Raw genomic sequence first — 24255 nt, forward strand, 5'->3', positions numbered from 1 at the left:
GTAGATAGCGATGAGTTGGCCGACGCATTTCGAATGCGTTCTGCATCCATTATCAAGGCTGAATGTTGTGTGAATTGTGATTACTGTTGGTGGATATTTAAAGGTATGGGTAAGCAGGTGGTGGTATCTAGCTCGTGGAAGGCATTAATTGGTGGAGTGTTGTATTGTGGCTTGGGGGTTTCTCGCCAAGAAGTAGCAGTGTGCGTGCTGTTCCTGTTGATTGTTTGTTGATTATGGGAGTTTGCTGTAGGATTTTTATTGCTTCGTGTATTTGAAGAGTTGTGAAGCCGTTAAATCGGCGGTTTACTTTGGTGTTTTGTACTAGGTCCTGACGTGTGAGTTTTTGGTTGTGGATTCGGGCACAATGTTCTTTGATGGCTCCATTTTGTAGGTGCATTGTTAGGCGTATTCTCCAATATACATTATATAATTACTATGGAGTGAGATGTTGAATTGCAGTTGACTCCTTTGATTGGGAATCCTCATCTTACCCCCATGCAGATGTTGGTACCACATAGCTGGGTTTTGGATTTAGTGTGAACCAATCAACATAAGTCCATATGCATGTTCAAAGTTGTTTATCTTTGTCCCTCGATTGTGCTCCCACTGTGTTGTGGGTCACAGTGGAGGTAAGGGGAGTTGTTTCAGTTCTGTCCTTTGCTATCTCTCGTGTATTTTTATCCAAGAATGTTATTGCTTATCAGATGGTTCTAGTCAGTTTCACTGCTGTGGGAGTAGAATTTGTTTATATAGACATCCTTTCAATACCAGATGTCGGGTTCCCGATCGAAATATTCCTCAAATAACACGTGTCATGCCCCGGGGTTGGAAGGGTTTTAGATTCTCTCTGATCTCTGGGGCTTGAGGGGAAGACAGTATGATCCTTGTGTGGATGTCAGTTTTTAGTGACATGGATTTTGGATGTAGTTTACTTGCAAAGTACGGTCCACCATGCCCTAGCCACTTATAATTTGTTTACCCACTTTTCTGCTTGGTGGGATTGACTTGCATATATGAATTTAAGGATTCACATAATTATCCGCTCTCAGCTCTCTCCCACTTGGTGCTCCTCTTCTTCTTTCCACCCTTTTTCTCCACTCATTACAGTTGGGCAAAGAGGATACCTGGTCAGAAGTGGTGCAGTTCCCCTCTTCAGATCTGACTCTCATCTACAGAGGCATTTTTCGGATGCTTTTGGGGGATACATCTGTTCTTCTCTCACACTGGTCCCTCCTCCTAATCAATGTGGGATTCTAGCTAATCTTGTGAGAAGAGGGAAGTACTGTCTTTGAAGTTATAATTTTCCTATACAGAAAATGTTATTTCCAATAGGTACTTCCCTCCACCCACACTTCCCACTTTCCTCCCCACAATCTTCCACTGCTTACATCATCTGCCAAACTTCAAAGTGATGGTTCAGTAGTGGCACATAGAGGGAGTCACATGAGTCACGTTATAGTAATGATCTTCTATTGGTGGAGAGATGACGCATGATGATTTGCATGAGAGACATGTTGGAATCATTATTCCAATAGTGGGGGTGCGGAAGGCTTTTGGCATACATTATAAAAAAAGTTCGCATATAGAGGGCAGCACAAAACGGGAAAAATAATCTTGTGAGTCGAGGGAAATATCTATCAGAAATACATTTTCAGTATAGGAGAATTACAATTTCTGATACTTCAAAATTCTTGTTCAAGCTCTACACAGGGCAAATTTTTTAACAACCTTGGTTTTTACATTTGTTGTTCTAGAATGCTCATGATTAGCCACTAGTCCAAAATTAGAATTATTGAATATAATATTACTTTGAATTTGTAGCTCTAATAGCAAGAAATTTAAAGTTTTGTTTTGCATAACAGTATATGTATACCAATGTAATCATTACTATTATTGACCTTGTGAATATTTTATTGGAAGTATTGTACTGCATATTTGGGTAATGTGGTTATGAAAGAAATATTAATGTACATCTTCCAATGTAGATTAGTTTTCTTTGTTTCTGTGTTTTTCACAGCATTTTAGATCATAATTTTTATTTTGAGATCATTTGTTGATCTATGGATGTTGTATGTACTTTTTATTTTAAACTAATAACATTAAGCTATTGTCATCTCCTAATATTTTATGTATTTTCTTAATTTATTCAATAATTGTATTACTTTTTTTTCTATAACTAACAATGCTTTAATTTTTAGGATTGGTAAAAGTGATCTTCATGACATACAACAAATTGGACGATATCCTTGATCCAACACCTCCAGATGTTACTCCCTCTATGTGGCAAGGTGAACCAGGCTGGAAGACAAATGTGCTTCAGATCATCAACAGCAAAATTTTGGCAGCATCTCTAGGAAAATCCCGTTCAGTGTTATCAAAGCCTGTAATTGTGACATTAGTTCACATCCAAACAGAAAATGTCACAAATCCACAATGTGTCTTCTGGGATTTTACCCACAGGTCAGACTGTGTGATACTTTAATTTTGCGTAGAATGCAAATAAACTTATTTAAAAGAAAGGGAAATACATTTTGCATTGGAGATTCAACCAATATAAAATATTTATAATTAAGCCTTGTTTACCAAAAGGAAAAATATGTATTTTTTCATAATAAAATGAAAACATCTTCCGAAGGAAAAAAAGATTAATATCATAGTTTAAACATAAACTTTTTGGAACACAATGTTAACATTAATATCATATAAACTACTGATGAAATTAAATTGGTTACCTACATTCTGTTTTCAAGTTAAGTATATTTGGTGTCATACAATTGCAGGTTATGTTGTTATAACAGCTTTAAAGAGATTGATTTCTGTGCTAGAGATCTAATGGTTTGTTGATTTTCATCAAGCAGGTGGAACTCATTGTACTTATGATACATGTGGGCACTACCAGTCTGCTTAAATTCTTACTCATTTTCAAAACTAAATTATTGAGGGTTTAATTTGCATATCTGAATATGTACCATTAAATAATACTAATTGTTTGAAAAGTTATTTTCAAATGAAAGGGACATTCTTTGAGTAAACAATGGGAGAGAAAAATCTGTATTATCCTGCCTTTCCCCTTTACAAAGAATTTGTTAAACATTTATGTGATATTTTATATAATATCTCTTTGTGAAGTAGGCATATAAATTATAAAATAAACTTAAGAAAATTCTAGTTTCTTCAAGTGGGATTAAAGTTATTTCTAATTACAAAACTTTAAGAGTAAATTTATTCTAAAACTTGGAAACATTAGAAATTTCACATTGCATATGTTATGTGATTTTGAAAATTAAATAACAAATTTGGTGAACTGGTATTATTTATAAGTGAGTATTAAACTGTTGGTGGTACACATAGATATATTTAATTCTGAACAATGGTAATTGTTGCCTCTTTACCTCTAACAAGAATAGTACAGTATATACAGTTTATAAAAAAAAACATGATTCACAAAAGTGTGCAGTACAGAAGGGGAGAGTGTGTGTGTGTGTATTGATTTCTCAAAAGATGGTGATTTTACTTAGTTCTGTGTGAGCATTGATGTTACACATACACAGGCCCTATTTCTACTATGACTTCAATGTGTTGTGGATTACCACATGCTTACTAGGCCTCCTACTCCACCCCTTCAGCCAATGGGGACACTTGCTTTCCTGGAACAACTCATTCCTTTGTGGAAAGCACACATGTGCCTCCTCCAGTGAACTTTGCAGATTCAATGGATTCTTTCTTGGATTTCACAGTCCTCGATTGGGAACTTCTCCTCTCCTTGAGGAATTTTCGTGTGGGCTGGACCATGCCAATACTGCTTTTGGCATTATCTTGCCAACCCCCAAACTGGATCCATCTCTCACCTTTCCCTCTTGCTTTGAGGATCTTCTCTAGATCACAGCATTACTTCTGATGTTCGTCTGCAGAACAAGCATTCCCTTCATATCAACATGATCAAACTTCTCACTGTTCATTGAGCATATTCTCATTTCCTGCCCTTCTGGTGGATCAATTGGTCCTGATCCACTCCATTTTCATGGTCATTTTTTCCATCAACCATCAAGAAGGCACCTAGGCTCATTCACACTGGGTTCACCTAATTGTCATTTCATGTGCCAGGAACTATGAACTTTTATAGCTAACCATCTCTCTCTCTTGGCCCTACTGCATTCCATCCACAGTGGTCTCTCAATCCTCGGGTCTTTCATTGGGTTTACTCTTATTTAGGCTCTAGCTGTTGAAACTCTCAGCCAGAACTGGTCTCATCTTTTTGTATAAGCATATCCTCCTCTTTGACTCGTCTTCAGGTTCTCACCTTGATATGTGATACTCTTTCTTGAGTCTTACTGTGATGTCTCTTTGGCCAATTCAGCCTTGGTTTCCTCTGCTTTATTGCTTGGTGTTGAGACCCCCCCCCCCTTCCTATATCCAATGTTCCCTTGCTCTTGCCTCAACCTTACACCTCCATTTTTCCTCAAGAAATGTTGTCCCTCCATCTTCATGTGTGGGTTTTGTCTGGTTTATCACCCATTGGGATAGACTCTCCTATCATGTAGCCTTCTTGTCACATTCCCATCACTCTTCCACTTTATCTGTCTCTCAATGAATGTAGCTGGCTTTCATCAATTGTTTATCTTCAACTCCTTTCCTTCCAGCTGCCCTACTGTGAACCACCTTTCTGCTTTTTTAATTGGCCCTTTGACCATGGTTTGTTGGTCCCCGCCATTGCTAGTTCTTCGGTTGCATTATCCACTATATATTGCTTTTTCTAGTACCACTATTCCTCTCCTTCCTTCTTTACTAACCTGCTCACTTGACTCACGTGCCTGACTGAGTCCTTAATGTGATTTTGTATGCTCTCACACATGCCCTGTTTGAGCCATTATCTTCTTGCTTTTGTATACCACTTTTCTCTCACCTTTGGTTGCCATCATTCAAATGTCTATGCTATTGATGCCTTTCACACCCTCTTCCACCATGCTTATATACTTCTCTACTTGTGTCCTGTTTGGCTGTTTGTTGTTATTTATCATGGACATCTCCTTTTTGGTGTCCTTGCTGTCATCTTTTCCTACCCTGGGGGAATTTTTTCCTATCCTTAATGGATGGGTCTGTCAACTCCTCCAGTTGGTATATTATTCCTTGGGTGTGGATGCTTGCAGACTATTTTGCATTTATTTGCATCTGATTCATTGCTTTTCTCATTCTGTTGCTTCCCTATTTTGTTGGCTCTTGGATGAGATCTTCCAGATGGGCATGTGGACAACTCCACACATGTTCATCACTCAATATCTTCACCTTTGCCTTCCTCAGGACTTCAACTTTCACAATCACCATACTTCAGTTGACCCATTATCTTTGAAATGAGGAATTATGTTTCCCTTTCATTATTTATCCCCCTTTCTGTTGGACAGGATCCTGCCAGGTGACTGGTGTTGCCTCCAGGGGTATGCTTATTTCTCAAAATCTATATCGGGCTATGATAATGGAAAATGTTTAGCTCATCTGCTCTGGCTCTACCAGTGTTTACTCTAGAATGATGTGTTCTGCAAGAGTATTTGAGGTATCCTCATGGCATACAAATTCACACAATAGTCCAATCCAGACCATAATGATTCCATAGACTATCACAGTAAAAGCCATCACCAGTTAAGTAACTGCCCACTTCTTTGGTTTGTACTTGCATTCTTTTAAAAATAGGGTTGCACTGTCTCCAGTAAAAGACCTTTCTGGCTGATGGTCTGATGGGGATCCAGTACTTCTCCAGGTCTCCCCAGTGTGAATTCACCCATCTATTCTTCAAGTGAAGCACAGGAGACTCTTGCCACTTACCAGTTCCTGATCACTGGGTCCATGGAGAATCTTCACTGGCTGGGTTTTTGCACAATATGAAGTACTAGTGAGAAGTAGGGCAATGGTGACACTGTTAATGTAGTACAAATCACCCCTCACACAGTTAATGTGCCCTCCTTCTCAGCCAGAGTCTGTGCAGTAGAGTCAACTTGAGCATCATACAATCTGATCTTGAGAAGGGGTCTTTGGTCTCCTCAATATTGGATTATCAGGCAACCCTATCCCATACTTTTCATTTTTCACACTTTGGCTCACTCACAACTTGTGAGCAGGTGTTTGGTTGGTCATGTTCACATTTTGACCATCCTTGTAATACTTCAGGCTTTTTTGCATTTCCCTTCCTTTGATCTTGGACAAAGAGTATACTATTGTTGAATGAAATGCTCCCATGGGTGTGCATCTATGGAGCTCCAGCCATCAGGTGCCACACTCCATAGGCCTTCCCTTTGGATGTTTTCTGAATGGGCTCATTTAGATTTAATATTTGCATTGGCCTCTCCACCATTTCAACGCTAGATTCTAGCATTTCTGTGTGAAGAAGTGAATTATCATCTTGGAAGTTAATATTTTCCTAATCTGAAAATCTATTTCTGACAGATACTTACCTCAGGGCAAATTCCTACCTGTCTCTCCCACTTCTGGTGCACCTTTTTATTTCTTGCCTCATCTTTGAATGTAATTATCATGAGTTCAAGTGCATAGAGGGAGTTACTGCACACGAAGGTTGTGTGACTCTTTTATTGGTGGAGAGCTGTTGCTGCATGATGACATCATCATTCACCAATACAGTTCACTTTAAACACATGAATTTAGGTGGGAGTTAGCTCAAGGCTAGTGGCATGCCAGTCTCATATGCAGAGACTGAGGGAAATAGCATTTCTGTGTGAGAAGGTGTCTTATCAGAAATACATATTCAAATTAGGAAAATGTTAACTTTTTAAACTTGTCTATATTTTCCTCCTCAGAGAATGGTCGACTGAAGGGTGTTTGGTACACTATACTAATTCAACTCATACTGTTTGTGCCTGCAACCATCTCACCAACTTTGCTGTTCTCATGGATGTCAAAGGTGTTAAGGTAAGTTAGGTTGAAACTTGTTCTTCATGTTTAAGATTTCATAAAAAGAAAAAGAAGAATGTAGCCTAATTGAATTGCGTAAGGAAAAATAATTATCAAAATAGTCACTAATACTAAAAATATTAGCACTAAAAGGAAACTAGGTTGTTGACTTTGTTTTGAGAATACCCATGCAGTTCAGCGTGTAAATGCTTAAAGCAAGTTCTTACATGGTTATTAAGCAGTGAACCTGTTGCCAACTTAATACTGTGATACAAACTAGATACTCATTAACCTTCTCAGAATGTTTTTAGTAGTAACAGATAAAACAGTATCAGTGTTATTATAATTTTGTAACTACATGAAGTGAACTCTGGTGCAGAAGTAAAGACTTTGAAATCTATCTTACGTTGAATTGATGAAAATAATGTTTTTTTGAAATCTGCAGATATAAAAGAACCTTATTACTATTAACTCATTATTGTCGTAAGTATAATGAACATACAAAAGATATTAGACTACTTGTACTTATGCTGTTAGTTTTTAAAAAATAATATCAATTTTGTAGACTAAATAATGTAAATAGTTGATTAGATATCATTTTCCAGGAGTTTTAAAATTTGTTTAAAAATGTAAGTATATGGTTATTGATGTGTTTACATTACTCTTGTGAAATACATGTAAGCTTGTGTGAGAAGGAAGTGATAATATGTTCCAATAGAAGACTGATCATTTTTAAATTAATATATAAACGAAATTTATGACTATTTTTATGCATTTCAGGTTTCTAACCTTGTTTTCTTCTTATTGTAGCTGTCTACTGGGCATAGTATGGCATTACGTATAATCACTTACATTGGTTGTGTTGTGTCTGTTGTATGCCTACTTTTAACCATTGTTACTTTCCAAGTTTTCAGGTAATAACTTTCTTCGTGTATTTTGTAATAATTATTTTTTTTTTACTGTTATTATTGCTATTCAAGCTGTTTATTGTTAATTTATATATGTATGAAATAAAAAACAACAACAACTATTAATCTTATTATCGATTATAACACTAAGATTACTTCCACAACTATATAAGTATATAATATAGCGTATTCATAATTATAACATCTTTATTGGAAATATAATAGTTATTTTTACTTTGCTTGTAGTAATAATGTATTTTTATGTTTTCAGGAGCTTGAATGGTGATCGGACTACAATTCACAAAAACCTTTGTATCTGCCTTTTGATTGCAGAAGCCATTTTTCTTATTGGAATAGATCAAACCCACTCCAAGGCTTTCTGTGGTATTATTGCAGGACTTTTGCATTACTTTTTCTTGGCAGCATTTGCATGGATGTTTTTTGAAGGATTCCAGTTGTACGTGATGCTGATAGAAGTTTTTGAATCAGAGAAGTCCAGAGTAAAGTTATACTATGTTGCTGCCTATGGTATTCCTGCAGTAATTGTAATGATATCTGCTATTATTGACCCTTTCAGCTATGGCACAAAGGATTACTGCTGGTTGAAGGTTGACAACTATTTTGTCTTCAGTTTTGTTGGCCCTGTTGCAGCTATTCTCTTGGTATAATGAAATTTTTCTTATTTTTATTTGCAACTTAACATTAGAAAAACAATTTTTTTTATATATCATTCAATTAACTGTAAATTGAAATAAGTCAAACTAAAATCCCTCCCCCCAAATGAGTGGGGTTGTATTTTGTTATATTTAACTTACTTTAAAATAGTAGAAGGTAGTATAAATGAACTTGTTAAACTGTCAACTTTTATCAGACATTTATCTTTTTCAACCTTTCAGCTAAGAAAAGAAGAAAAATGTTATTTTTGTCACTGTTTATTTGGTTTTATACAAAGAGCTTAAATACTATTCCCAAAAGTTTTATTAACACTATAATTGTTTTTATTATTCTGCATGCTTTTTGGCTGCCATCATAATAAATCATGGATAGTGTTTAATAAGAGAATAAAGCCACAAGAAAATATCAATTCAGGTGAAAAAAATGTAATTTCAATCATATATATGTAACAACTAAATACTGTTAGTGTTACATGTAGCCTCAGTAAGGTTTTAGATATATTTATTCATAATGAAGTGTATTCACAAAACAATGACTACCTGACACTTGTCAGTTTAGCCTGCTCCTTAGCTTTCATTGTTGCAGTCAAATTGGAGTGACGACACATTATGAAGATTGCTATTGTGAGGAATGCCATATTAGCCTGAAAAATAAATTTTGGTGATTAAAGTTAAAATACTGTTCCTCTAATCAGTTTCATAATTGAATTAATTTTTTTCCCAGCCATTTGATTTTAACAGATTACCAGTTACATACACAATCTTGTTTTCTTCTTCCAATATATAAATTATACATTTTTACATCAATCGTATTATTACATTGTTTAGTCCCAAAGCATTTCATCTCACATTACTAACCTCATGCTATAAAAAAAACAAAAACTTTTATTCATTAATTCCGTCAATAACGTAAGTTATCATTACTTACTGAATACAGTTGATTATGAATAAAACTTATTTAGCATTTCTTTAAGCTATATATAAAACTTACATTTTATAATTATTTTAATCAAAATGAGTATTTATTTTCCTTTAACTTTTCCTATTAGGTGATTTTCAGTTTAGAATATTCTAATATACCGTAACTAGCTTGTTAATCAGTTGAGAATGAACAAATTCGATCTGGTAATTAGCATTAGTTATTAGTAATTTGAATTATCTAATGTTTTATAGTTTACATTATGGTAGCTGAACATTATCTATCTCTTGATTTTATTTCAAACTTTGCTATTGACAAAACGGGATTCATGTTTCAAACAGGTCCACCTCCATGCCTAATATTTAACAAATTAATACATTTATATATTAATTCATTTGTGCTTTGGAAAAGAAAAAAGTAAAAGTGTCTGGAATTTCAGAATAAATTTTTGTAGAAATTATTTTCATTCTGTTTTGTATGTATAACAAGGACTTAAGCACGATTTATTGTATATTAAGTTCAAAATAGATTGTTTTTATAAAGATTAAAGCTTAAGTTATTCTTGAATTAACTGGAGTAAATTTAATCCATTATATCCATGCATATGAGTGTACTTAAAATTAAATCAGTGAACTGTTACTAAATTAAAAATAGTAGTTTAAAAATCTATCAATCATTCAAAGGTATAGCGAGTATATTTGAAAGTAGTCAACACAATCTAAACAATATGCTGAATAGTCCTAAAAGCCTTTTTTTTTTTTAAACTTCATATTGATTCCAAAGAATGTCCTAATCAATTTTGGCTACTGTGTGTACAAGTCTTAACATGGATTCTTCTCATAAGTGATTTCTGGTCAGAAATTTATTTTTCCAATTATAACCATTGTTAGCTTCTAGGACAGACTGTCAAACAGGAATGTAAGTTAAGAATTTCAAGAAGCAGAGGCTAGAGAATGTTATTTATAAATCATTTCAATCATTGGGTTTCTGTCATGCTGAAAGTTGAGACTGAATATTTAATCACCAAATAGAAGAATTGGCCTGTTAAAACATAAACTTTAGTTACTTTTAAAATTAAATGAATTACAGAAAGATCAGGAGTTTTCAGAAAATATGAACTTCTTATTCATATAAGTAGAAGCCAATGTCAGGTGAAATTAGTAACTACTAACAAGTCTATCTCTTCTGTTGCATGCAAACTGAAGTGATGAGGATGACTGTTATCATCACCAGGTCCTGATTATGTAAGGACTTGTTTTTATACCCAAGAATGTATTTTGACTTTTTTTATACATTTTAAGAAATGTTTTAAGTTAAACTGATTTTTTTCACATCTAGTTAGAAGTAAGGTAATCTTTGTTATACTAAACTTTTGTTTTAGTAAGTACATATTTATGTTAATATAAGTCAATAGATAACTTTAACAATTCATTTTGGCATACTGTCTTAATAGGTTTGCCACAAATACAAAAAAATACACATTATTTCATTTAGATTATTCAGTAACTGACAATAAAACTTTACACAAGGTCGAGTTCTAAGTTGTAGGATATACAAGACTGTTTAGCTTAATAATTAGCGAAAGTGAATTTATCACAGATTGTATTGTGAGAAAGAGAGGTAGAGTGGAAGAATTCGTCTTGTCACTTAAGTTCTAAAGTAACTGAACTAGACTGTAACTAGAAAAGGGAATTATTTAGAGTGTTACATACAATTGTGATATCCTGTAGGCCATAGTGTAAAGAACTTTTGTACATACATTTTTTAATATATATTATTTTAAAACAACTGGATTGTGTGCTGTCCGTTTAGTGTCCAAATTTATGGCCAACAAGTCACAGACATCTACTGTTAAAGAATCCCAGCTCACTCATATATTTAAAACTCTGACATTTGGTGAGTCAGCCAGGATTATACAGTAGTAAACGGTGATAGAAGAAGAAGTTAATGACAATGAAAATAAGTAGGCCTTTATATGAACAATGGTAGTGGTGGCAAAAATAGTATAGAGATTACAATCACATCAACAGATTTTGATAAGTGGATTGAAAGAGGTGAGCATCTTGGGTTAACAGATAGTGAACTACAAGAGATTTTTAAACAACAACAACAACAACTAGAGAGAGAAGAGGAGAGATGGAGAAGAGAGAAAGAAAGACCAAAAGAAGAAAACGAGAGAAAAGAAAGACTAAAAATAGAGAGAGAAAGAATAAGAGCACAGATTGTGAAAGAAGGAAAAAGAGAGAGAGAGGAGATACTGGAAATAGAGAGAATAAGAGAACAAATTGAGATCACCAAGCTCACCCAACAGAAAGAAGAAAGACCCAAGAATGACAATGGGGTCAGAGCCAGCTGACCCAAGCTGCCCTAATTTGATCAACAGGAAAATGACATGGATGCTTTCCTGGAGAGATATGAAAGATTTGCCCAAAGTCAGAACTGGGACAAAAGATGACTCTCCAGTCTGTCTCAGATTACTTCTCACAGGAAAAGGCCCACAAGTCTATGCAAGCATGACGTCAGAAGATGCCATGGACTATGAAAAATTAAAAGTGGCCTTGCTGAAATGATATGAACTTATGGAAGAAGGTTTTTACTAAAAGTTCAGAGAAGTCAAACCTGGAGAAACTGTATTTCAATTTGTGGCATGTCTATGGCAATCTTCACAAGATGGACTGACATGGCCAAGTGTGACAATAGTTTTGAGGGACTGGCTGATCTAGTAATATGTCAACAGTTCATAATCACATGATCAACTGACATGTCACTGTTCCTAAAGGAGAGAGCACCAAAAGAAGTGGATGAGATGATCAAGTGCAGTATTAGCAACATCAGAATCTTCTGAGCTTGATGAGATGATCAAGTGCAGTATTAGCAACATCAGAATCTTCTGAGCTTGAAACCATTAAGTCATCATGACTAGCTATTTCATTTAGTGGAGAGATGATACACTTTTTTTTAAACTTTAGTTTGCTTGTGACAGTTGAAGATATAACTGGAGGAGTTTCATACTGCATAATATTAATTCTTATAATAAAAGGCAACCATTGCACACCCTGCCGACTAGCAATTACAAAATATAATTTTCAACTAAGTAAATTCATGTGCCCTAATATATATATATATTCAATAAAGCTTTTAACAATGCTTATATATATTTCATTTATCGTTCTGTTCTAGGGTTTGGATTCGAGGAGCCTTAGTGCTGGTATTTTTGCTTGGACTGACTTGGGCATTTGGACTATTGTATTTAAGCAAAGAATCTGTAGTTATGGCATACATATTTACCATTCTCAATAGCCTCCAAGGATTGTTTATCTTTGTGTTTCATTGTGTCAGAAATGAAAAAGTAAGTATATTTCGTAGTCCTAATCAATTCATTACCCAAAAATATTGGAAGGAAAGTAAAATGAATTCATTTATTTATTTGTATCATAAAGATTTTTATTTCTGTCAGACTTACCTTGGAACTTGTATTCACATGGTTGGTTGTATTTAAATGCCAGTTGAATTCATTGTTCTTATACAGTTCTTTGAAAATTTCATTTCACTAAATCTTTTTGAAATACATATGAAATTCCAAGTATGGTTTGATTCTCCACAGCACTGCTAACTTTCTTTTAATCAATAAAATGTTTAAATAAAGAATTATTTTATATGTAATAAGATATATATATATTGTCAAAAGAAGTTAATATGAAAGTGTTCAAAAGTAGCTAGATATATAACTTATGTTAGAAGTCTGAAAGTAAGTGTTTTGGTCACAGACAATGTCCAATGAAAAAAATTGTATCTTGAACAGCACAAATTTCACTGAACTGGGAATTTTGGTTCAAGTGAAGTTTTGGTATGGGAAATAGCAAATCATACTTCATTGTATATTTTTAAAATTACAATTGGTATTGTATGAAAGTGTTCTTAATGAATAATAACATTAGAACTTAATGAAATCTTAAGTACTTTAACCCTTTATGATCTCCACCTGTATATTTACACATGCTAGACAACATCTCCACATATATATATATATAGGCCAAATGTCTTGCATGTCATTTAAGTGCCTCATGCCTGGTATGTTGTGGTCAAAGCATTGCTACTTTAATGGAAAAAATCCCGCCATGGAAGATAAGGGGTTAAATTAGGTTTCCATGAGATTTATGTCCCAGTATACTACCATGTTTTTCAAATTCTCAGATGTGCTTTATGGCTTAATAAAATTTACTATAATAATAATTTACTAAGTTTTAAGATAGCTAGTTCTATGTGTAAATTAACAAAACTGTTAACAGTAGAGATAATTATAAAAGACAGAACACATTATTCAAAATTGTAAATAATTTGCTTAGCAAAGATGAAAAATGAAGTAATAAATTTAATAATAAAAAGATTTTAATTAACCCTAGAATTATCAGTATGGGCATACATTGGAAATACATTCTTTTAAACTTCTTATGCACCAAATTGCATGTGGGTTCATGTTGTTGTTGGTTAGGCTCTTTGATATAAATGACAGAAAAACTAAAAAACACCATCAATATTGAAATTAATCCCACTAGTTACTGCTGGGATCCCCAATGCATTTTACACAGAAAATGAGTAATTTCACCCAATATTTTGGTCAGTTAAACTGGTACTTTAGGGTTAAGAAATATAAGGATGAAATTTTATTGATAAATATATTGATTTACATGGTAAGGTAGAATTGCATGCATGATAGAAAATTAGGAAAGAGTATTTAAATTCTGGATCAGTTTATTATGTTTTGTAACTAAACATATAAAAATTGTTTTGCAAGTATGCTTTTTTAAGATAGTAGGTTAATAAATAATTAATATTAAGAAATATTAAAGGTTAATAAATATTTTATTTTCTATAAATATTTGAATTAAGAAAATTATAATAATATAGATTTGTGTTTAATTGCAGGTCCAGAAAGAGTACAAAAAAATCTTGCATAGAACCCAATGGCTTCCAGAATGTGTCTGTAGGACAAAACACTCTGAACGACGATCAAGTTTTTATGTACATTCCAATGGAACTATGTCTGGTCCAAACACTTCAGGCCAACAAAGTGTAAGTTTATACTCTTACTATTTCTTCTGTTATATTAAATTTATTGTATTGTTATCCATTTGATGGTAGAGAAGCTACAAAGCTGCAAGTAAATTAAAATAAGCTTATTTATCACCATTTTCCTATTTTTGCTTGATTTATTAATGATGTTTAACAATTAGGTGTTCTAATGTTATGTGTTATTTTTTCACTATTTACTCATTTGTTTTGTATCTATGATTTTATATGACTGGGTTTTTACCTCTCTGGAAATCTTATCATTGTTTAATTTTTCTTCCTGTGCATGCCAGCTGTTATCAGATTTTATACTTTGAGACATTTAGGACAATTTCAGCCGTCATCTTGTTAATTCATTATATGTTTGTGAAGATAAGCCTAATATGAGATATATGACTTGAATTTGACTATTTAAATATATTATTTGTTTAACCTTATGTGAATTGGTGGGGGGGTCAAAGTGTACATGCCTTGATCTTGTACAACATGCTATTTAACATGATATTACGCATTTAGTCTTAGAGTTATCAACACTTCATACTGCCTTCATTTCTGGTTTTGCAACAGTTCATGTATGAGGATTGAGAAGTTACCAGATACAATATATATAGAGATATTTCAAGAAAATTTACGTATGCAGTTATGAGGGTGTAGAAGTTATGCAAATACAAGTTGCAAACTGTATGATGGACAAAAGTATTTTTGTTTATTTTTCTTAACATGAACATCGTTTTGTACTCCAACTTGATAGAGGGTGAGTTAAACATATTTTTAATACAAAAATTCAGTAATACACCTGATGTTTTGTGTACAACATACTTGCTCGGTTGACTAAAAGTTTGTCATATTTTATGAAGAGTAAAGATAAACTTCATAAATTCGGAATTAAACAAGTTTACTTCTGCAAACAAGTTCTACAAGTTTATGATCCCATGCACATTCAGTTAATATATTGGATGTCTTCATTTTATGACATTTCCATAGTTTTGATAATTCATTCATTGTTGATCATAAAATTTAATGATTTCCTAAAATATAATTTTTATATCTAACAAGATAGATTTTGCGTAAACTTTTTTAGTGTAATTTGCTTTTATTTTTACTTTTTTTTGTATTAATCGTAACTTATACTCTATCTTAAGGATTAAATACCCAACTTTAACATTTTTGTATCCTGTGCTTCTGCTTTATTGCCAGTTGTATATATTTATGCTTTTATTTTTCTAATGAAAAATATTAACAGCCATGCTCCTACCTGCTTGTAACTACATGAAATACATAAAACCTTATTGCAGGCTTTGACTGCATATCAAGTTCTTCTGGTTGAAAATTTTTCTATTGTCTATGTAAAGATTATGAACTAATGTGTGTGATATAACATTGATGATGCTTGAAAATCATCAAGGATTGAAAAATGGAGAAATTGCAGAAATACCTGACTTTTAAAAGACCTGAAAGTATGTCTGAATTTCAAGAGTATGAAGTAAATATCAAGACATCAGCAATTAACCTTGAGCAGATGCACAACTGCTGTTTGAATTTTCACTCAAAAACCATCATGATGATATAAATGTCAGAGACCCTGTTAGGTAATCGGGATAAAAATATAATTGACGTTGAAATGTATATTGTTTCATGTTCTTATTATAAAGATTTTGTTCACTATGTCATAGTTGAGAAATTTTAAGGCATGTTGTGTGTCTTGTAACTTCCTTTTTTAAATAATATTGACTTTAGCACTTTAAATATACATAAAATCATAAAAAAAATGCAATGACCTCTGGTTGTTGCTGATTTGGAGCTGTTAAATAAAATATAATTTTCTTTCTTTAATTATCAGTGTTCAATAAAGAACGAATTTTTTAACATTGAAACTTTAAATAGCCTTTTGAGCTTCCAATCAGTCAATATACAAACCATGGGTTGAATCAACATTCAAGCCAAGGTTTGTATATTTATTTAAATTTGTAGGCTTTAAAACCACAGAAAAAGTGTTACACTTATTGACATTTTGAAAGTATGTTTGCACAGAAACATACGAGTTTTCTGCATACAATTTCACAGTTTTTAACTCCATGTTTTCGTACCCATCACATGGTTAACTCTGATTAGGAGACAGGACTACAAAGATAAATTTTGAACATGCTGAATGTGACAAATTAGACATACAAAAGTACTCGTATTGATTGTTTCCATTTTATCACTAATGTTTTGGCAGATTGATTAGGACGCCTCTATCTAAGATATATGTTGGCAAATAAACAAATCTGTAAATAAATGTTTGTTTGAACTATTAGTACATTTTTTCATAGCAATTAATGTAATTCATGTGTTCAAATTAATTCTAGTTATGTACCCATACCTTCTTTTTAACTTGGCCAGAAATTCACTTTTTCTAATGTATATCAAATAATATGCAGACATAATATTAGAAAAATTTAAACATTTGTTTTTGATTCTCCCCTGTAGTACTAATGATGGATTTTCCTTCTCACTGATATTTTGAGATTGGTTTTATGGCTTATGATCCTATTTCTTATTCACTACCATTCATAATCAGTTAAAAATCAGTGATATTACAGCTTATATTTTATATCTGTTCCATTTGAGAATTCATTTCTTATATAATTGCGTCTTTTGTCATACATCTCGGTATTTAGTTCTTTCATTTGATTATGTTTTTTGCTTCAACTGTCTTTCACGTGCAATTTGTCTATGAAATTCTGTGCTCTATTAAAAATAAAGTAGACATGGAATAAAACTGTTAAATTTTAAGAGAATTATATCATTAAGACTATTGGTAAGTGAGCTATAGTATTTCTGCAGCTACTCCTATTTGTTTGTATTGAAATTGAAAGTGCCAAAAATCTTTACTTTTACAGTCCCTATCGCAAGGATGGAATGGAGATCAGGTTCACCGATCTTCAACAAATAGCTCATCACTTAGGTGTTCTAGTCAAGGTAGATTTCTTTATTTCAAATTAAGGTTAAGATTGTAAATAAATGGCTCATGTACATTATTTTTAATGACATTAGAATTGGTTTACTTGAATTCAGTATAGATATATTTTAGTAGGTTTCTTTGAAATATGTTTTAAACAGCTAAGTAAATATCTTACAGAATTATCTTAAATTTATCAAACTATACATTTTATACTGATGAAAAAAACTAAACACTCCTTTTTTTTTCCTTTGATAGCTATGAATAAATGTAAAAAATGTTTTTGTTTGGGCAGTGTCTTAAGATTATGAAATTATTAATTCATCTGGGTCTGTATGAAAAATATGTTACAGATTTTGATAGAAATTAAAAGTCTTAGAATTTAACATTAGCTTTCAACAATATTTGTTGTAGAAAAAGCACACAATTTGGTATTTGCATGATATATTTACACAGTTTCTTGTCTTCTATGTAGGATTTGCATCTACAGTTTCAGGCAGAAAATCAGAACATGAGAGACGATCTTCCCGTAGCAGTAATGCATCCGTTCGAACCTCATGTAAAAAGTTTAAACCAATAAATGAAACAACTTTTCACTTGGACAACAACAATGGTATTATAGGAAATTTATCAGTGGCTGACTGCTCAGTTATTGATTCTGAATGTGTGACTGATTACTGCAGTGACAAACTGACTGCATACAACACAACTTGTGAACCAGTCAGACTAGGACAGCTTTCTGAAACAAATGGCAAATTAAGTTCCTTTCCTGATCATATCTATGAAGCAATAGATGAGGAGAATCACAAGAGAAGCGTGCCAACAAAGTGGCTCCCACAGCCTTATCCTTCCTGCACCGTAGCTTCTGATGGACACACCAGGAACAACTCTGACTGTAGCCACCAGTCATCATCTAGCCTTGCATGTGATCAGCACCCACTCATTTCTCATGCATTTCCTGAAAGAAATGCTTTGGTCTCTTTAAATCAAGTGTTTAATAGTGTTCCTAGTAATGCATCTCTATCTAATAAACACAATTCAAGTCAACAACCAGTTCCAGGTCTACAGAACACTCAAAGTTTGGCAGCTCCTGAGAAATCTAACACCGTAACAGGAATGAAAGTTAAAAATACTTGTCAAAGTGGATTAACTCATCCTAAGGTTTCTAACCATGAGTATCTTGATGGACATCTTCATAGTTTACCTAATCTTCACCAAAGATCAGGGGAATTGTTTCAACAGATGAATAAGTATCCTAGTGACAATGCCATGATAATGGCAGTGCTAGATGGTGAACGAGTTGTATGTAAACTCCAACCTGAGACCTACAGAAGCTCTTGTAATACTTCTAGTAGCCCACATTGTCACAAAGTTAGTGAATTGAGCACAGACTGTTGATGGGATTCCAGACATCTTGTACAGAAACTTTTGTCTGTGTTGCCAAAAGTGTTGAGCTTATTACTCTTTTATCATTTCAAACTGCCTCTTTTTCCCGAGAGTAACGTCTGCATTTAAGTTTTATGTTTATGAATCCTTGGTTGTTTGCTCCACTCTATTAAGGAAGTGGGTTTGTCATTTTGTGGACATAACATAGTAAAGTGCTACTGTGTATGAATAAGACTTAAAGCATAAATAACTTGCAAGCTGAACTACCAAAGGAGTTTATACCATCTGTAATTAAAAGAAAATGTTTTTGATTCTTTATTAGTACTCTAAGTTAGTAAGTCTTTCAGTGTACTTTGGGTGACACCAGGTAATTGTAAAATTAGTGTAACAGTTGTGCATGTTATTGTATAATGAAAATAATTATCTCTGATAATTATGGCTTCAGTCATGGATTTGTGAAAGGTTGTGAACTTTATTGTGCTACTTTGACCTCTTTGTAGTTTTTACGATAAGTAATTTACATAATTTAATGGACTTTCATGCTTAAGTGTAGTATATTGCTAACTTAAATTTGAGACATCTTTTACTGTTAACAGTATCTTTCTAATAATACCATTTATTCAGATAGGGATGGGCATTTCATAAGAAATGGTGTAACGTGTCTGCATGTGAAATTTATTCATGTAAAGGAAACAAATACTGTTTCATATTACTTCATATGTTGAGTTTGTAAATATTGCACAATAACGTACAGATTTAGCTAATATACATTATTATAAGCATTCTATTATCATATTGTTGTCTTGTTGATCAATGTTAGATCCACAGTTCTATTTACCAGCAGAACTAGGTTTATACTTGAATTAACTGGATTCAAATATAGTTTCAGAAAGTGAATATAGGCTATGTTTGTTAGAAATGTTTTTTAATAACTTAGGAAATATTTTGTTCATAAGTTAATTTATGGAAACATCCTTCAGAAAAGCAAGGGGAACATAATCTATATAGTACAGTCAACATGAAGTTTCTCCTAAAGATATAAAAATTTGGGTTTGATCTGTATAAGTAAAAGTTTTGACTTGTGGTGCTCTATCTGAAAAACATTATAAGTTAATATTTAACACACACATACACATTTTCATGACGTTTGCATACATTAGAGAGTTTTTTCCAGTTTAATAAAGTTTGATTGGTTTGCAATATTTTTCTGCCTTTACATATACAGTATGTTACAGTCTGTGAAAGGACAAGTTAATGAATCGGTTATTTTAGATTATAGTTCAGTATTTCTGAAAACAGTTTTGTAGAACATGTTAACAATAACTGTAATTACAAGTTACATGACTTTTTTCTACCTTGCTTATTATCTCTGTCTTTATTTAAATATTCTGGGTCTTAGATAATCCATTTAGCAGTCTCCTAAATCTTTCTCTTCTAACAACCATAAATATTTAAATTTGTTTTAGAATATGCTGAAATTTGATAATGTCGTCTGTGTAAGTAATGTTAAACCACTGTTAGAAGATTACTTTGACTTAGCCACTCGTTTTTAGATTTGTGTATAGATCTATATCCAGTAAAGTATCACTGATTTAGTGAATACTGTTCAGACTTGTTCAATAACATAGTGTTATTTACTGCAACTAAAAACAAATTTAATTTTAATTATCTTGTGTTATATCTAGGATATAGTGATCAGTGTTAAATATTTTCTTAATAGCTAGTTCATAAAAAAAAATTGAAAGTTTTCAAATAGGCAACTTTATTTGGACTATCTTAGTCGTATAGAAAATATTGACAGATTGTTGGAGTCTTATGCTTTGCTAAAAAATTTGGCATTCAGAAAATCTTAGGAAAGTAAATATTAATTAAGATACCAGAGATAAAAATATTAAATTCTAACTATTACTAACACCCATACTCTACTGTTACTTTTCTATTCAGAAAAGGATACAGTGACTTGTGGTATAAGGGGGCTTAAAATTTTGCCAGATGTTTTTAGATACGATGTAACAGTTTGCTGAAAGTAGATATATTGGAAAATATTTCATGACAATAAAATTGGATGAATTTCAATAAACTAGCTATCAGCAACTATAAACATAGGAAGGCTTTGTTTATGGCAACACAACTTTGGTTTCAAAAGTGGGTGGTATGGAGAATAATTGCTTTGTATTATAGTTGTTTGGGGGGGGGGCATGTTCTCTTTGTAAATTATGCCTTTGGTTTACGTCCTTCTTTATGCAACTGAAATTAGCCATCAGGGGAAAATTAAATGCGAGTTTTTAAACATGTTGCAGATTATTTTAATGAAAGACAAAATGTTATGTACAGGGAGAAAGACTGTTTCTGTAGATTAAGTATGAAGGGAGGCTTTTAATGATCATAGTTACAACAATGAAAATTATGAAAAATATTATAGTAAATACAGCTGAGAAATAGGACATTACACTTAAATAGTACATTGTTGTAATCTGATGAATTATTTCATCGTGTTTTTTTTTTTAACAGATTTCAGTAATAAGTTGTGTTTATAGTTTTCTACCTGAGTTGTGTACAATTTTTCAATGGGGGCTTAGATCAAGTTGATGCTTATGCCAGTGCACTTTAATGATAATAAATGGTATCATCTAGTCATTTGTGGACAAATGTTTTTTCTGAAATATTGAATAAAGCAGTGGAGGAGTTTATCTACCACATTCTGACTTTTGGTAGTTTAGCAAGATTTCACAATGGATGAATAAGGTGTTTTTAATGTCTCCATCCTTCATAATAATATAAAGATTTCTTTTTTATTGGGTAATTTAAAAGAGATTGCTGGAATGGACCAACAGTATATATAAGGATTTTCAGCATTGACTATTTCATCTTAATGTTGGGTAAATCATCTTTTGAGCTTTTTCTTGTAAAGTTTTGTTACTGATCCTACATGTGTGATTATAATGGAGTTATGGAGATGGTATTTAGTACAGTTGTATGATGATATATGATTCACTGCTGGTTTTGCTGTTTCAGCTTGTTTTCCTGATGAAGAATCCGAATCACTTGGCTCTTGAGCTGTGTTAAATGTGGTACTGGGAGTAGTTTACCTTTCTTTGTCTTACTTTGACCCAGTACATCCTCTCTGTATCTTGGCTTTACGTGTATGTTTCCAAGGGTATTTTATTATGTTGGTCAGAATGTTAGCCTCATTACTAGGTGGTAAACACTGACGATGTGGTAGGTCAGATTGTTGGCTTTGTGAAGTTACACTGGTTTTTGGTATGTTGGAGGTTACTTTTTTATCAACGAATTTTAACAGGTAAGGCCTACTTTTCCGGTTTGTCGTGTAGTTTTTCTTGGAAGTCATCCCATGCATTTCACGGACTGTTATTTCTTTAAGTGATATGATTGTACCCTACGAAAGATTGGTTCAAATCATTGCTAGAAGTCTGAAGCTGGACTACAATATAGTGGCTCGTTTCTTTCTAGGGTTGGATAAATATCAATTTTTACATATGGTTTTATTTGTTTTACGAACGTCTAGATGGCTTGACCTGGTATGACTAGTGATGTTACGGGAAAACGTTCGTTATCCTAGCAAAAGGAGTATCGTAACAGTGTCATTGTTGTAATTATGTTAATTTTATTTTTTAATATTTTCTGAAGGAAAAATGTCTTTCTAATTCTACGTGACGTGTCTATCTTGTAGAATAATTCTACAGCTCGTAGTTTTGTCTTTTCCTAGGTTATGCATCTTTTTTAAGAGTAAGTATTAAATTCCTTGTCCTTCTTCATTTAAGAAGCCTAACATATCGAAAAGCATAACATTCAAATCCAACATTTAAGCTGCATCTTACGAAATTAACTCTTTTATAGGAGTTTTAAATTGAAGTGTTAAAAATAGGTCCAAAAATTATTTTAAAGCATGAGGAAATGTTATTTATTTTTTCTTTAGTCTGATTAAAAAAACAATAAAAAACGTGAAATTAAGCCGTTCTCCTGGTTATAGGCAGTTTTTACAATGATCACATATATATATAACATGAACGGAGAATCTGAATGGCTTGTGGTTAGTGCACTTGACGAGCAATCTGCGGGTCGTAGGATCGAAACCCTGCGCCTAATATGCTCGTCCTTTCAACCATAGGGGCATTGTAATGTTGGCAAAACAGTAGCTCAAGAATTGGCGTTGTATACTATTGTGCCCCACAGTGGTATGTCTGCGGACTTACAATGCTGGAATCCAGGTTTCGATACCCGTGGTGGGCAGAGCACAGATAGCCCATTGTGTTGCTTTGTGCTTAACTTCAAACAAACAGTATACAACTGCTTTCCCTTTGATTGGCAGTCAAAATGGGGGACAGCGGCAGATAGTCTTAGTAGTTTGCCATAAACAAAAATATACATCAATAGAATGGGTGTTATTTTATTTATGAATTGCGAATAATAGGTAAATGTTACGGCTGTGTAACAGTAAGCCATTCCTGATAGAGCTATGTGCGTAGACACACACACACGAGTTTTATGCTAAGATAGTCCAATAAAAGTTCAAAATGTATTTAACTTTACTTTTAGCGCTTTCAATGCAGATGTACATCGAACTCTCTCTCTCTGTCTCAATTATTGTATCTTAAGAAATTGTATTTCTAGGGTGAATATCATATAAGTATGTAAATATTTCAATGAGAGTTGCAGCTTGCACGTGGTTGGTTTTGGCCAAGAATTTAAATCTGAGTATTTCTAAGAGTATCAAGTGTATTATGTATCATTTCGAAAGGTTATTTAGTGCTTGTGGTCGTGATGTTATGCCTTTTTGCAGAGTGATGCTGTAAACTGTGCTTTTATAAATTGAAGTGTAGTGGTTTTATGTAAAGTTTGGCTGATGCTTTTCAACAATGCAAGTCATTAAACCAGCATACAAGTGCACTTGTGTTGTGATATCCATTTAACGATGTAACGTGCAAAAGTTCAAAGTGCAAAATAGCTTTATTGTTTGTGTAATTTAAAGCAACTCTTTAAGCAGTTTAAGCTACAACTTTAAACATAATACACTTTACTGATCTATACGTGCTTTGGAGTTATTGGGTGTGTTGAATCATAAAGAGTACATCGCATCATACAGTTTTCCCACGTATGTATAAATGAAGATATTGTTCTACCCAAGGTATCAAGCATGACAAGTGGTTATTATGTTAAAATAACACCTTGTGTAAATGCTAAACAGATACTTGTATGTGTTATGGTAAATACCTTAGTATTTTATTGCTAAAACACACCAAAAGGATAGAATAAAAAATACACTTAGTATTCCGAAAATTTGTTTAATTTTGAAGTCTAAGTTCAAGAGAGGTTCAGTTCAATCTACACTTTGATCAAATGGACTACAAAGCACGTTCACACCAACAGTATTGTTACGTATCTGCTCGTTTGTTAATTTCCGGTATAAATTCTTTCCGAGGAACTTCAGCGATATAAGTC

General features: G+C 33.0%; 1 protein-coding gene across 1 annotated transcript in view; it reads left to right on the plus strand.

The window, feature by feature from the left end:
* The window catches only part of LOC106463394 (latrophilin Cirl-like), a 122064-nt gene extending 98363 nt beyond the window's left edge, over positions 1-23701 (plus strand). The window contains exons 11-19 of the mRNA XM_022390872.1: positions 2199-2460; positions 6804-6915; positions 7708-7811; positions 8077-8467; positions 10737-10747; positions 12579-12747; positions 14325-14471; positions 17351-17429; positions 17885-23701. Coding sequence (XP_022246580.1) covers positions 2199-2460; positions 6804-6915; positions 7708-7811; positions 8077-8467; positions 10737-10747; positions 12579-12747; positions 14325-14471; positions 17351-17429; positions 17885-18807 — 2198 coding nt within the window. The 3' untranslated portion in view covers positions 18808-23701. The remainder of the gene's footprint in view (positions 1-2198; positions 2461-6803; positions 6916-7707; positions 7812-8076; positions 8468-10736; positions 10748-12578; positions 12748-14324; positions 14472-17350; positions 17430-17884) is intronic.
* The last annotated feature ends 554 nt before the right edge of the window (positions 23702-24255 follow it).

This window comes from Limulus polyphemus, unplaced genomic scaffold (assembly GCF_000517525.1).
Source record: "Limulus polyphemus unplaced genomic scaffold, Limulus_polyphemus-2.1.2 Scaffold1395, whole genome shotgun sequence".
Lineage (NCBI taxonomy): Eukaryota > Metazoa > Arthropoda > Merostomata > Xiphosura > Limulidae > Limulus > Limulus polyphemus.